At 40.8% G+C, this 14,754-nt stretch overlaps 1 protein-coding gene across 9 annotated transcripts in view; it reads right to left on the bottom strand.

Moving 5' to 3' along the window:
- map7d3 (MAP7 domain containing 3) overlaps nt 1–14,754 on the bottom strand; it is a 29,635-nt gene that overhangs the window by 5,186 nt on the left and 9,695 nt on the right. Inside the window, exons 6-13 of one of the 9 annotated variants that reach the window (XM_084353256.1) lie at nt 14,382–14,465; nt 13,579–13,686; nt 12,709–12,810; nt 11,260–11,358; nt 8,614–8,739; nt 5,848–5,987; nt 1,865–1,992; nt 1,547–1,767 (exon numbers count right to left, since the gene is read on the bottom strand). In XM_084353256.1, the coding sequence (XP_084209382.1) occupies nt 1,547–1,767; nt 1,865–1,992; nt 5,848–5,987; nt 8,614–8,739; nt 11,260–11,358; nt 12,709–12,810; nt 13,579–13,686; nt 14,382–14,465 (1,008 nt within the window). The remainder of the gene's footprint in view (nt 1–1,546; nt 1,768–1,864; nt 1,993–5,847; nt 5,988–8,613; nt 8,740–11,259; nt 11,359–12,708; nt 12,811–13,578; nt 13,687–14,381; nt 14,466–14,754) is intronic. The other 8 variants (XM_084353257.1, XM_084353260.1, XM_084353261.1 and 5 more) reach the window with 8 other exon arrangements.

Raw genomic sequence — 14,754 nt, 5'->3', positions numbered from 1 at the left:
GGGGAGGAAAAGACGAACATAGAGATAAATTTAGCAATTTATGTTACATTTACATTCATAGGCGGCTAGCTGTGACAGGGAAAGACAGCAGCAGAACAGAGAAAAAAGCAGCCTGATACAGAGTTGTGTAACTTTCACATGATCATCTCGTTGCCCTTTGAAAGAACTCTCCTTCCAATTATTCTGTGAGGAAAAAAAATCTGTCCACATTTATATCCAAGCATTTATAACTGTAATATCTCTATAGTACAGTATGTTGTGAATGAGCAGGACAGCTATATGGAAATATTATGATTTTTGTACGAGTGAGGTATTTAATTTGATTAGTCAGAGTACTTTCTGTATCATGATATACATTGATATGATCATATTAAATCAGTGGAGGAGTATTTTACTTTCTTCATGTACTCCTAAACATATATATGAATTGTGTGGTATAACACCATTACTAAGCCATTTTATCTTGGAGAGCCAGGTTTTCTCCAGCAGATGGCGGCAGGAACATCCCCAGAACTGTAACAGGATGTGACTCCAGCTGGAACTTAATAGGTCTCCTGCTCCACTGAGATTTATTGCAAACTGAGCTGCTGCCACGTCAGTTTGCAGCACACAAACGCACACATTTCCGTACGGTCTGTCAATCAAGACAGATGATAGTGCTCTGTTATCTTAAAAGCAAACCGACTGCTCCTTGAAGCAGAACTAAACCAAGATCACAGTTTGATTAAGGTTTAACACTCATGATCATGAGTTTTTCTTGATGCTGGAAGCAGCGCTGATAACAGAGAGAGGGAGTGGGAGTTCAAAAGGGAACAAGGAGCGTGAGCTTTTTTTCTGGTTAAGTTGGCTAATACAAAAAAAGATGATAACGTTAAAAATAAAATCAGAACAATATCTTTATGTCTTCTTTACAGCTTTAGCAGCTCAGCTTACCAAACAAACTCTCTCTTGTTTTCTGCAATTTTAACAATTCATTAATGAAACACCCGTCCTCTTTAGAGCCGTTTAATTTCCTCCTTTTACAACCCCTGAGCCCTGTATGTGATATAATGTATGTATGAAGTGTAAACAGACCAGGTCTGGACAATGAATACATGAAGAATGATGAGCAAGAAGACCTACATGAATTAACAATCTTTACTAGCTAGAGAGGAAGGGACACCCATTTATTCAAATTTAATTATTTGGAAGAAGACATGACTTTAATCTTTTCTGGGTGTGCAAGTAGGTTTGGACATGCTTCAGTGATATTTATCTAGTTAAGATGAAAAAGATTTCATTTCGTCTGCCTGGGTTCACTTCCCTCTCTGAAATTGACAGCATATCTCGATGCACCAGTGCAAACATCCTGGTCGCCAGAATAATGATCAGTCTTGGTAAATATTGGTCCTGACAGATTAAAACCAGTCAGCTGTCTGTTTGTTAAGTCTTCCTTTAATATGGAGATTTATTACATGATTTGTACTAATATGAAACTCCTTCTCCAGTGAGCTTTAGATATATTATAGTACAATTAATCATTTCAGCTGTGAACTGAATTGCTCACCATCTTTGTCTTTGGTCTTGCTGGAGTCAGACGACTGTGGAGACACAGCCTGGACAGGACACAGATCCTTGGACTTGGAGTCCCTCTTCCTCAAGGTGGGGGGTCCTGTTGGAGTGAGAGCTGGTTTCTGGATAGGCGGGGGCTTGGCTGACGCAGGCTGGGGGGATGGGGGACGTTGTTTCATTGCACCAGGTGAGGGCGGGCGTGTCTTGGAATTTTGCCTGTGAGGAGGTATTGTGTTTTATAGTTAAGTAAAAAAGAAAGGCTGCATCCAAACTCTCAAACGACTTAAAGTTTAGGAAAGGTTTATGGCCTTACTTGGATGCTGCTGGGGAGGGGGTCCTCTTTGGGGCTGGATTGGGGGCCGGAGATGGTGAACGGTTTCGCCCCAGGGGAGAAGACGGGGAGGCGGGACGTTGCCCTCCAGGCGATAAATGCTTGTCCTTCTGTAGAGGTAAAGAGGTAATTCATGACTATCACTTAACTCACAAGAAACCCTAACAAACACCTATTTACCTATGAAAATATGTCGACATTAATTTAAATATCTTTGCATCATAAACAAAACGGTTGTAAATCATGTAACATGTAAGTTGTGTTTATATCAAAAAAGGATCAGTCCACAAACATAATAATTATTCACTACAACCTGTTCTATGATAGAGCTGCTGAATTTACAACTCGCAATGTGGCCAAGATTTTCATAAAGGGAAAAATGTCTGACAAAACAATATCTTAATGAGGTACTGTAGTGCTGCAGAGACGCCCCGGGCTACAGATCGTGTTCATCAGATGACAGAAAACGTGTTTGTTTGGTACAGACCCCAAAAAACCTTACGTCATTATGATTTATGATCATTCCCACCAATCATGAATCATAACTGTTTAATCATAATATCTGTCCAAATAATCACAATATGACATTTTAGTCATATCATGCAGCCCCAGTCTACGCCAGTGTTTTCCCAACATTTTGGCTTGTGACTCTAAAATGAAGAAGAGGGTGTTTACTGCAGTCCCTCGTCACATCTCACGGCCTTGATGCGGACATGAATTGGAAGCCCCTAAAACAAACTGAAGCAAACAAATTAATTTTCCTTCTAAGATCAAATCTTTTAAAGCAGCCATTCACAAACTTAAAAATGACTTGGCCCAATTTGAACTCGAAAAATTCTTCTGGGGACCAACTCTGATCGACACATGAGACATTAAATATTTCCCTAAAACTAAAAAAAATAACACCTAATTATTTACTTTTAAAAGTAAATATGTGATCATAAACATTTTTCGTTCATTTTTTTTACTATCTATTCATTGTAATTGATCACTCGCAGCCCATCTGCAGTACCTTTGGGAATCACTCTTAGTATTTCAGAGACGCTCGAAATGGTGAAAGTATCCAGCGCTACAAAAGCTCTAATTTAGTCCATTAATCATGTGATAATACCTAATGTTGATCTTGGTCTGATACTTTAGGTTTGGAGCCACTGGTCTACACAACTGAATTATCTTTACATTTGCACACAATCAGGAGCTTGTGTTTAAAGAAAATAAAAAGAAATGAAACCTCGAAATCTTGAAAGAAATAAACGAAGAAAAAAAAAGGTACCTATTATATAAAAGAGCAACTGTAACTAAAATGTTAATAGACCATGTAACTCCTTTTTAAGCTGCCGTCCTCTGTGTCTTTCAGTTTCACTGGCTTTTCATACAGTGACGCAATGCTGGTGTGATGGAGGCCATGGGTCAGGTTTTAATTCATCTATTTTTAATGTCCACGCGCTATGTTTGGCTCTTAAACACGCCGACAGAGTGCACAAGGTCAACCGTGTGAAACTCAGACAGACACAAATATATATTACTGTCCCATCTCAAGCCAAGTAAGTTAATTAAATACTGTACATTTTAAAAAGGAAGAAATTGTTTTGCTATTATATTTAACTTTATTAGCTTTGGTCAGAGCGTGATAATCATTCTCTTGTGAGGACGGGAAGGAAAAACAGGACAGTAAACAGGCGACCGGTATACGGTTTCATAACAGGGATGAGACATTCATGAATTGCACGACCATGACGACCCCAAACATCTCTAATTTCCTTCATAAAAAAAGAAAAAAGAAACATCCCAGCTCAGGCAGCCCGACACAGCTGACTTGAAAGATACAATTTAACTGAGGTGTGATGCAATGCGATAAGCTGTGAATTTCAATTATCTCCACACCAATCTGTGCATGTGGAGGGGAGAAGACAATGGAATGATGAGGAAAGTCAAAAGGCTTTTGACATTCGGCCCCAGGGTGAAGGGTGGGGTCTGCTTTGCATGGCCTGATCTGCCCATAATCAGGCTACTGTTGATCTCTTTGTCTCAGGCTGTGACAATGAGTCCCTTCACAGCCACAGAGGAAGCTGAAGACCAGCAGGTTATGAGAGACAGCCAGCTACTATGAGCCATCAAATAACACTATCTGAGACATCAGTTATAGAAAGCAGTAAGTAGGATAAAGTGATAGTGATATACGACCGTGTTCATAAGAGAGTGAGCAGCAAATGTCAAAGAACAGCTGGAGGAAGAACATTTTCCTATGGTTAGCATCCTGCAGTAGTACTTTGACAGGCAAATTTAGCCGGATATATGCATATAAATCAGAGCCTTTGGTACCGTCTACTTATGCATGCTTTCGTGCATTGAAATGCTTTCACTAAGAGGAATTTGTTCTCACTACACAAGACCGACTATTCAGACGGATTGTGGAAAAGGTATAACTCTCTGCCACTGCAGCCAGGGCACCAATGATTAATCGATTATTTGTCAACTATTAAATTAATCAGCAAATAATTTGATCACCAAATAATCAATTTGAGTACATTTTTAAGACAAAAAAAGGACAAAATTCTTTGTTACTACTTTCTGATTGTTTTACTCCTCTATGACAGTAAACTGAACGTCTTCAGGTTGTGGACGAAAGACAACATTTTACGATGTCATCTTGGGCTTTGGGAAACACTGATCTACATTTTTCACCATTTATGAATATTTTTGGACCAAAAAATTGACCGAATGATTGAGAAAATAACTGACAGATAACAGATTAGACAATAAAAATAAATTTTACTTCCAAAAATTAAATCATGTATCAGCTGCTAAAGTGTTTTTCCCATGAAAATAAAAGCAAAATATTGCTGGTACTTAAAAGGTTTCACATGGTTTTACAAACACAGCACTATATATTTTTTTTACAGCAATTTGATTCTACTGTATTAGCAAAATTAATAAATTTAAAAAACGCAGCATGTAACTTCTTACTACAACCAGAATGTAAGAGTTCTCCTGATCCTACACGTGCATCAACTTAAATGTATCTATTATCATTCTGTAGTTTGGATTTGACGATTAGAAGAATAGAGATACAATTTAAAGCCCCGCATCCAAGTTACTGCATTAGTAAGTGCAAACTACCTTACTGACACAGGGCTGCAAGATTACCTAACATGATGCTTCTGCTGAGGGACGCACTGACTTATCGGCCCAACATCGGTACCAGCCAACATCGCCTTGTTGACTGCTATCGGCAAATAAGATTACATTCACTATATTCATGAGCTGCCATCAGTTTGCAAGTAGTGTAAAATCTGTAAAATGTTATCATTGAGTAGGTAGTTGTATAGCAGGCTAAAAAGGCTTTTGAAGCAGTTACTAAGTTCAGTGAAAAGAGGGTTATATTCAAGGTTATTTCATACATTTTCTACTTTTTCCAAGATGTAATGAAGGCTGAATGACTTTAAAACAGTTCAGTTATTTTTTTCATTGTTCTCTGACACAAAAGGATAATTAAATAGAAAAATCAACAGCACCGGCCCATAATTTTACAATCGGTGCATCCCGACTGACAGTTAAAACAAACCGACAACACAGATATCTGTGCATCCAGTCCTGGCTAACTATGCAAAAGCATGACTGACTGAAACCAATGAATGAAACATGATCAAATTGTTTTCTTTGCTTTCTCTTCCAGTACTGTCACAAGCAAACAGACCACTCTGGGAAACAGATTCACACTGTCGGCTACCTCATGTATTGCTGTTTTTCACATATGTATGTAGTATCTATAGTTGCAGAGCCATATAAGATAAACTCATTCAATGAGGATACAAACAGGCAACTTAAGGAGAGGGGAACAGGGAGGCCATTCATCTATCTGCAATGAAAGCTTTCACTTCAGTTGATCATAACAACATCATATCTTTTCAGATTCTCTGTAGGCCAGTGAGGTTAGTCACATGAACGTCAAGAGGTGTTCTCACCATTGAAGGGTCAAGAGCTCCGTCGGCTGACACAGAGGTGGTCATGCCGCTCTTCTGCCGGTCGATGCTGCGGCTGCGCACGGGTCCACGCGGTGGGTGCAGGGGACTGGCGGAGGCTGAGCGAGGACACAGGTGACACTCTGGTAAAGGACACAGTCATCGCAGGGCCAGGGGAGCACAACCAATGGGAGGGGTGATAAGCGGCCGAGTTGGGCAGCAAAGCAGCAAAGAGCGAATGAACCGAAGAATAAAGAGAGTGGAGGGAAAGAGAGAGGGAGAGGGAGAGAGAGAGGAAGGGAGGGCAGATGATGGTTGAAAGAAATGCAGGAGAGGGTTTTTGTGAGGGGATAAGAGCACAAAAAAAGCGATTTGTTAGATTAGGCAGGCAATGGCTTCATTTCTGAAGCTTGTTTGGGCTGGAGATTACTGGAGCAGCAGAGGGCAACAATCTCACAAAAACCCTGACACTCCACAGGTGCAAAAGCCTCAACATGAACAACCCGGAAGCACCACAGCACACACACACTACACAAAACCTACCACCAACACAGCACAACACACACTGACAGTGCACACACATATCACACAGATTTATTAGTACACTAAACACACAACTGATATTGATTGTGTTGTATCTTGTGTTCAGTTATAGTCTTTGAGTCCTTCCTGCCATCATACTGTAACTCTCCAGACTTCAGATCAGACACTGAATGCAAAGTCTCTATCAGGGTGTATATACAAGTATCAGACACTAAAATATGATGCTTTTTTTAGACCACCTCTTGATCATTTTTAATTAACTCTGAATGGATTAAAGTAAGATTTTATTGCAGATCATGATTAAAAGCACTCAGGATAAGTTGATCTTGGTGAATTTCCTTTATCGATATAATTGTGAATTGGTATAATATTGAATATCTTCACACAAGCGACTTGATTATTGATTTTCTGATATATTTTCTAATTGAGTCAAGGGGAGCTTGCTTCAATATCCTAAGCCTGTCACCATGGCTGAAAGCTCAGCTTGTACAAACTAAAGAACGACAGAGGGATGCCTACATTGTAGATAAGTATAAAGGTAAATAATATATACGTGGTACTGTGCAGAAGTAAGTTTTATTGTTAGAGTGAGTTTGGTTAATCTACATTTTGCCAACAGGTAAGTGCAAGTATAAAGTTAAAAGACAGCATTAGGTTCAGTGGTAGGTTTAAAGATTTTTTACATCAAACATGTGGACTTTCATGCAGAAGAGCTTGACTCCATTGGACAAAAAAAAATTAAAAGATGGATAAATCAAATTAGATACAATGTTTGTACCAGTCAAGGCTGTGTACATTCAAATTTAAGACTATTTAATGGCTTTAAGACTTTTAAAAAGGACCTGCAGACACCCTGCATATATCTCAATTTTATGTAAATAGGATGTTTGACAAGGACCTCCTAAATAACTATAAACCTGGAATGACAATGGGTGAAGAGCACTGTCCTTAGCACTGAGATTAAGCGCAACCTTTAGTTGGTAAATACTGTTGTCCACTGGCTATGAGCTTGCTGTGTCAGATTGAGGGATTAGCCATGATAATCCCGAGACCTGGAGAACTCTCCCTGCCACAGCCTGAACACAAATGTGCTCTGTAATTCTGACTGCATACTGAGCAGCTACAGTATGGTGGCTAACTACAAAAGTGTACCCTGCCACTGCTGTTGTTGCTGCTGCAGCTGCAGCAAAGGCAGATGTGTCATGTTTCTACTGTGGCTATACTTAGCAGAAGATCTATAGTCACTAATGGGTTTGTAATGGCCGGTCAATAAACACCACAACCTAAAACCAACACGGGGAATCTAGTTGCAGCTTTTGAGCGAGTCAGTGCTTTACAGTATGGTTTTTTAAAAAACAGTCAACAAGAAAAATGAGGCATTCATCAGTGTGTGTTAGGAGATTCATTATGGGTGTCTGTGCTGCTTTATGTGCTGTAAATCCCTCCCATCGGAGCATAAAACATAAAAAGATAAACGGTTTACTTGATATGTAAAGCATGCAAATCATCCAGTGTGACATAAAACCTCACCTAGTTGGCTTCAGAGTATATTTTACTGAAACAAGTCTGTTGAAAATCTCGTGCCAGAATGGAGGCATACTGAATCTGATTAGTACGACTTCAGTATTCACTGAAAATGCCGGTAATTACCATTTCAGCACTGTGTAATGGTCCTCAGCAATCTGGCCAAACTACCAGAACACATGTGATAGCACAACAGTCTGATTCTGACGTAACAAGAACCAACAGGTAAGCAGCTTAGAGCAAATCTCCCAGCATGGACTCTGAGGCTCCTCAGATGCAAAGAAATGCTCGCAGCCAAGTCAGCACACAACAGCCAATTGTGTCAGATCTGAAAGTGCATGTGAGCTGGAGCCATTTGTGTCTGTCAATATTTACCATGTAACTATGATCTCTCACATGAGTGTACTTTGCTGCAAATAACTACTGTACATAACATAACAAAACACAAACAGCTGATCAATACAATAGCGGCTTTTAAACACGGGGAGCTGTGCAGCGACTTCTGTAATTCCACCACCACCAAGAGGCCACCATTCACTTTGACTGCTCCAAAAGGGTAGGGCACTAGGATGAGCGCAGATCTAGTGAAGGAAAGGGATTGGGCTGACTTTCTACTGATAAAAAATAAGGGTAAGTAGGGAAGACCACGCTCTCTGCGTAGCCCTCCTTCCTCTCTGTCAGGGTCTCCTAAGCGGAGGTTACCTGGAGCATCTCTTCCTTCAGCTGACAGGGCGGCGGCGCTCTTGCTCCTAGCTAGAGATGCCTGGGTGGGGGTGAGCAGGCGACTAAGGACCCCTCCGTCCACAGTGCCGGCCGGTGGCCTGTGAGCTACACGGCCGAAAAAAATCACCCAAAGAACACAGGAGAAAAGAAAGGCCGAGAAGGAGAAAGTGGATGAGAATGGGGGATGAAGGCAAAACAAAGAGGAGGGAGGGGGGGGGTCAGTTAAATTTAGAAAGGTCACCATGTGATTTAACCAGCAGAAGAGAATCAACATCAACAACCGAAGGTTAAGTCCCAATAATCTTACATGGGCTCCTTATTAACTGTCTTTACCCTGTTAACTTTCAGTGACATTCAATAAAATAAGGAGAGCCAGTAAAAGACAGCAAGGAAAGGACACCATGGAAGAGTGCTGAGACTGATTGTCTGGTTACTGAAAATCATTAGTCAAAGTAGAAAATGAGGTCAAATCAATGGTTCCTTGGGGTAGAGGGAGGTGTGCTGATGGGAAAAAAACGAAACATTAGTGAACTTTGAAGACAGCAGAGGAATACTACTGGGTAGAAAGGTGAGAAGTGAAAGAACCCAAAGACTAAGGCCTCATTCAGACCAAATCAAGCGTTGTGGAGAAAACACCAGTCCTCCCATTCTTCTTGACGAGTGTGTTTAAGGCTGAGATTTAATAAAAAAATAACAACTAAAAAAAAAAAACGCAGCAGCCCTGAGATGAAAGATTAACACAGAATCAACGTTTGGAGAAACGGTGGCCAATCATACAAGTCGGCGATCAAACCGGCTGGTCAACAGTATTATTGTTCAACCGGTTTACACTAAGTTTATAAAATGACAATATAAATATAACCAACTACTATAATACATATAATGGAAGCTTTTCATGCTTTCTTACTAGCGCTGGTTGACATGATACATTTGGTGTCAGGTTGAAAAAGATACTGTCATATCCACCAAAAAGAGACAAATTCACAAGCATTCAGACGTCCACTAAATTGCTCCGAGTTTCCTCAAACAACAACGTACTCCTAGGAGGCTGCACCAGCAGGTGAGGAGAAACACTCAGCAAACTTGTTCTGTATGGAAAAAGCCTCAATGTAAGATTTGTTGTTCCCAAGCTGGGTGCTGGAAACTGGTCGCTATCCAGGCAGAGTTTACCAAATGATGATGGTGTCTGACACTGCTGCACAACCCTGCACTTGTTGCCGCGACGCCTGATTTGGTCTGAATGAGGCCTAGAAGTGATAGAGCAATTGATTGTGACCAGGCAGGAGTTCTTTAGATTCTGCAGTGCAAACTTTTCTATAGTTAAGATAAAGAAGGTGCAAATTTGATAATAAGGAGGCTGACTATAATAGTCAGTACTGAACAAGTCAGCATATTACAAAAGCACTACGGTGAACTCTTGATTTCACTGCAGAAACAAAGAGCTCCTGCCTCCATGAAATGGAAGAATGAATAATTCCCCATTTACGCCGTTGTTGCTACCTAAGCCACAAAGAAGAATTTATACCAGAAGAAGGGGAAATAGTCTTGATGGGTTGATTTGCTACATGTCCCTACAGTAAATGCTCGTGCTTCAAAATAAGTCACACTTCCCTTTGGAGCCCCTCACTGAGAAGACATCTGTTGTAGACAGACCTGTTTGTTGTTAGCTGATGAGTGCTAGCTCCTGGGGCATGGCAGCACAGCTCGCTGCTCTGCACCCAGGTATTAAGATGGGTTATTAGTTTGAGATAAGTTTATAGCTATAAAAACAACGATGTGGGTTAAAAAACTTGAAGAAAATCTTCTTTTGGAGATGAGCAGTGCTAAGTCAGTAGTTGTATTACTGCCTAGGTTAACCACACAGAACAAACATGAATACAGAACAGTGACATTTTGAACAACTCCTCATCTGCACGAAGAGGCCAGCTACAGGACAAACAAAAGCATTTGGTGGTTAATGGCAATACACAGACTGCAGTCAGCTGCCGTGGTCATTTCTGTGCTCTGGGGGTGCTACGGTGGGATGGCACTGACACACACCACACTGAAGCACGAGCACAGCGACTTAAATCCAGCTATGACGTCATCTGGGAGGGAGAAAACAATCAACACTTTGTGACAACAAAACAATACACTGTTAGTGCAGACAGGGAATACAGCAAAACCATTCCCGGGTTGACACTTAAAAAGAAAAACAATAAGAAAGGTTAAAACAAGATCAGCTGTCAGTGAGAATCAAGGCACAGTACAGGTTAAAAACAGCAGAGAGGTTAATGCATACATGGAACAAGCAGTGATTCCAGTTAATCACAGACAAACAGTGCAGAGAAGCTTATCAGCTGCCTAGGGATAATTCAGTGAGTAAGATTTAATCGAAAGAGAACAAGGACTTAAAGAAGGAATACGCAAAAAGAAGAGTTGAAAGATTATAGACCCGTTTAGCTGATGACACTGCATGTTATCCCCGAAACCTCTTAGTAGCCGAAAGTGTTGATGAGCTTTTTAAACCGATGAAAATTCAGAATGAGCAAGCCGTTAGCATCACAGCAACATGCTTGTTATTCCAAAATGGAGGCCGCAGCGATGTATGAGAACAAATGAGAGCTGATTGTTCATGCTAGCCACCTTGATCATCCGTTGTCCCCTTATCAGGCTTGGAAGGGGTCTGCGCTCTGCCCACACTTACTCGTGTGAGCGACGAACTTCTCGTCTTCATGGAACGGCCTACGGACACGAAAGTGGAGTTACAGCCAAGCAGGCACTGGGAAGGAGTCAACAAGGAAACCCCAGAGACAGTTTAGAGTCATGTGCACTTCATTTGGCCTTGTGTGAGTCACCGGGCTACTGCAGACAGCAGCTGATGTCCAAGTTTAATAGATGATGCTTAAACACAGAGGAGAGTCGGAACCGTCTGCTTGATGTCTGCTAACTCAGACTACCACAACATTAACACTACAACAAAGGGACCTGTTGTAGTCTTAATAGCTGTGTGTTTAAACCATTAGCATGTGCAAAGTTAGCTTGACATGTGGTTGGCATAGCTACATAGTGTTTTATCCTAGGTTTATATTTTACTATACTGTATTCTAGTTTATTCTTTTTTTATATTCTATATCCTACAGATACACATGTTATTTATTGAGCATACTAAGGTTTTTCCTTAAACTCTGAATTGAGCCATTTTAACTTATTTTGTTATTTGTTGGGTTTTATTTTTCTGATGACAAATATATCTCACTGCGAGTGTTGATATATATATTTCAACATATAGGGCTGGGCAATATGACTTTGAAACAATATCGCAATATTTTTAGGCTTTATCGAGACACGCCATATATATCTCATTTAGGGGTGTCAATATTGCGACATTAAAAAATGAAATATTGATATTGGGTTAATATTACACATATGATAATATCGATTAATAATCGAGAGAAGATGTTCCACCTTGTGCATCTTTTGGTAATGAGGTAATCTGGTTGCTTTTTTAATATAATTGAGTAGTCCATAGTAACTCCTCTTTTATGGTTATGATTACAGACTCTTTCCACCTCCCTTCACTTGTATTTTGAGCGCAATTCATCTGCCATAAAACAACGTTACAGATAGATTTGATTGCATTTTCTTGTCAAATTCCTAGAGGAATCGCGATAATAGCTTTGGCGTGAATTTGTTTGGTCATGATAATTGTTTGGTGAAAATCCAATATCGTGACAGCCCTTAGAACTTTAAAACTTTAAAACCAAGAAAAGACAACACTTAGGCCATATCACAATATAGCGGTGTCCAAAATCTAACACGGTATATAGTTGCAAATCACGATAACAATATAATATTGCCCAGCTCTAACATTTACTGTGTATTACTGTTCTTCTGCAACGCCTGGATTACCTGCTGCTGTAACACAATAATAACCAAATTTGGGATCAATAAAGTAGATCCATCCATCCGCTTATCATCCATCTAGCTTTGACAGAGCTTAATTTATAATAGAACTTATTGAATATTTCCTCTATAATCTGTGTTGGTTTGTTAAGAAAGCGTGGTGTGGGATGGAGAGGGGATCTTTTGCACCTGTCTGTTCCACCTGAAGCTTTTTGCCGTCTTCCTTACTGGCCAGAGCAGCATTGCCATTGCTAGGCAACCGGTTACAAGACGAGCTCCTCTGCTTAGCCCCTGAGAGACAATGATGAAACACCCAATGGTGAATTTACACAGCGCTCGCTTGTGAATGGTTCAAAGTCTCTCAGACTTTTTTAGAAAAAAAATAGAGAAGCCTGGAAAAGGAAAAGCATAAATATGAAATTTGGGAGGTATACAAAAATCAGTAATATCAAAAAGTAGGAATGATACCGACAGCCCTTTGACGCTGTGGAGAGATGTGAATCAGTTGATTGTGTTGATTATTTTTTTCTGCAGAAATCAAATACACTTGTGAATCAAAATATGTGAGGCTTCTATACCACTACGAGTACATTTACTTACAAATCACAAGTTGATGCTAGGGACCCCTTCTGATTCTGAAGATTTGATTCAGTACTTCATAGAGGTGCATAGTGAATGGACAAAGCAATATTGGGAAACCATGCTAATTTCTCATTAGCTTGAACCAGAGACAGAGAGCTAAAGTATTTTTTTTACCAGTCTGTGCTCCAGTGAGCCTGTGTGTAAAACCCTGGATATGGAGAGCACAGGGGTCAGAGTTCACTCTAGCCGTAAGAGTTGGAAGAGAAAGTGGGTCTGTTCCAGATAATCTACAGATTGTCACCTGGTAGATCTCAATACATTATCATCACTGAAAAACATGCCACTGGCTGATAACAGTTCGTCTGAAAACCTACTTTATTGCTTAACACACAGCACAGGAATGCAGGGAGGTTAGGAGGAAGGGAGGGGGAGAAGGAGTACACGAGGAAGGAGGGGGAGGGAAGACAGGAGACTTACTTTTGTCGGGAGTTTTGACGAGGGTGGCAGAGGAGGAGGATAGGCGTTTGCTGATGCCAGCCTCAGACGGCTGTTTCAGGTTCATGGTGGATGTGGATCGCTTGTCCACTAGGAGGGAGGAGGATAGACAGACAAGGGAGGCGGGGTTTAAACTGGAGGTTGGCTATTGGGAAAGGCATTTGGGTGCACACAAGGGAGTACAAGGTTCTGCAAGATCTTAATACCCCTAATATGCAATGGGTGGTATGTTGCTTTGATAAATAAAAACTATTTCTACTTACATAATATAGCCATTAAACCATGAAAAATACATGATATAAAGTATGAATTCAGATGTCAATATCATGTTTAACATGACAATGTAGACTTTTAGCAAACCACAACAAAGTTGGTGTGGTTTAAGAGCCGGGCATGGCAGTTAGTCAACAACAGATGCTTTTGTTTGACCACTCCAAAGACGAGAGCATCATTGTCATATGATCCGTGCCAGAGAGAAATTAGTCCTGTGTTTCGTGTCAGGCTTCCATGCGAAGTCGCCCATGAGACCTGGAAGTGTTTCGACGGTGCGAGTGAGTGAAAAAACTTAAAGCTACACTTCCAGCTATTCACCCAGCACAAGGCACATTCAGAACACAGGCCTCATACAAGAAATGGTTAGTGAAAAACTGCCAGTTAGAGCGCAGGTGAGGGTTGGTCGGTGAGGGAAAGATGGTGGGAGGAAAAGGTAACCAAGCTATCTGGAGTGCCAGCACCACTTCATGCTGTGTTGCTACATCGGTGAGCAAATTATCAACAAACAAAACCTTGTCGACTCCTTGGTGGCTTTTCTGGCGAGGCAGGGGAGATAACTATTGTTACTGGAGAGGAGGCGCCCGCATCAGAGTCTCCTGTGGGAAAACACAGCTCTCAGAGAGGAGCCATAACATACATGATGCTGAGGCACATCCGTCATAGAATGGAAGAGAAAGGAGGTGAAACCTGGTTTGACACGGAGCATTGAGCAGTTACCAAATTAACATTGACAGTCATCAGCTGGTACTCTACAGACCCATTTACTTCTACGTCACAAACGGTCTGTAGTATTCTGCAGAACATTGTGGGTTATTGTCTGAGTGTCAAACAGTGGGAGTGATTGTGCAGATGAGTCAAGTGATATCTCATGCGTGTAGTAATGTG

The sequence above is a fragment of the Pagrus pagrus genome (genome assembly GCF_965226575.1).
Source record: "Pagrus pagrus genome assembly, chromosome: 5".
Lineage (NCBI taxonomy): Eukaryota > Metazoa > Chordata > Actinopteri > Spariformes > Sparidae > Pagrus > Pagrus pagrus.
This window is presented reverse-complemented; position numbering and strand designations above follow the sequence as displayed.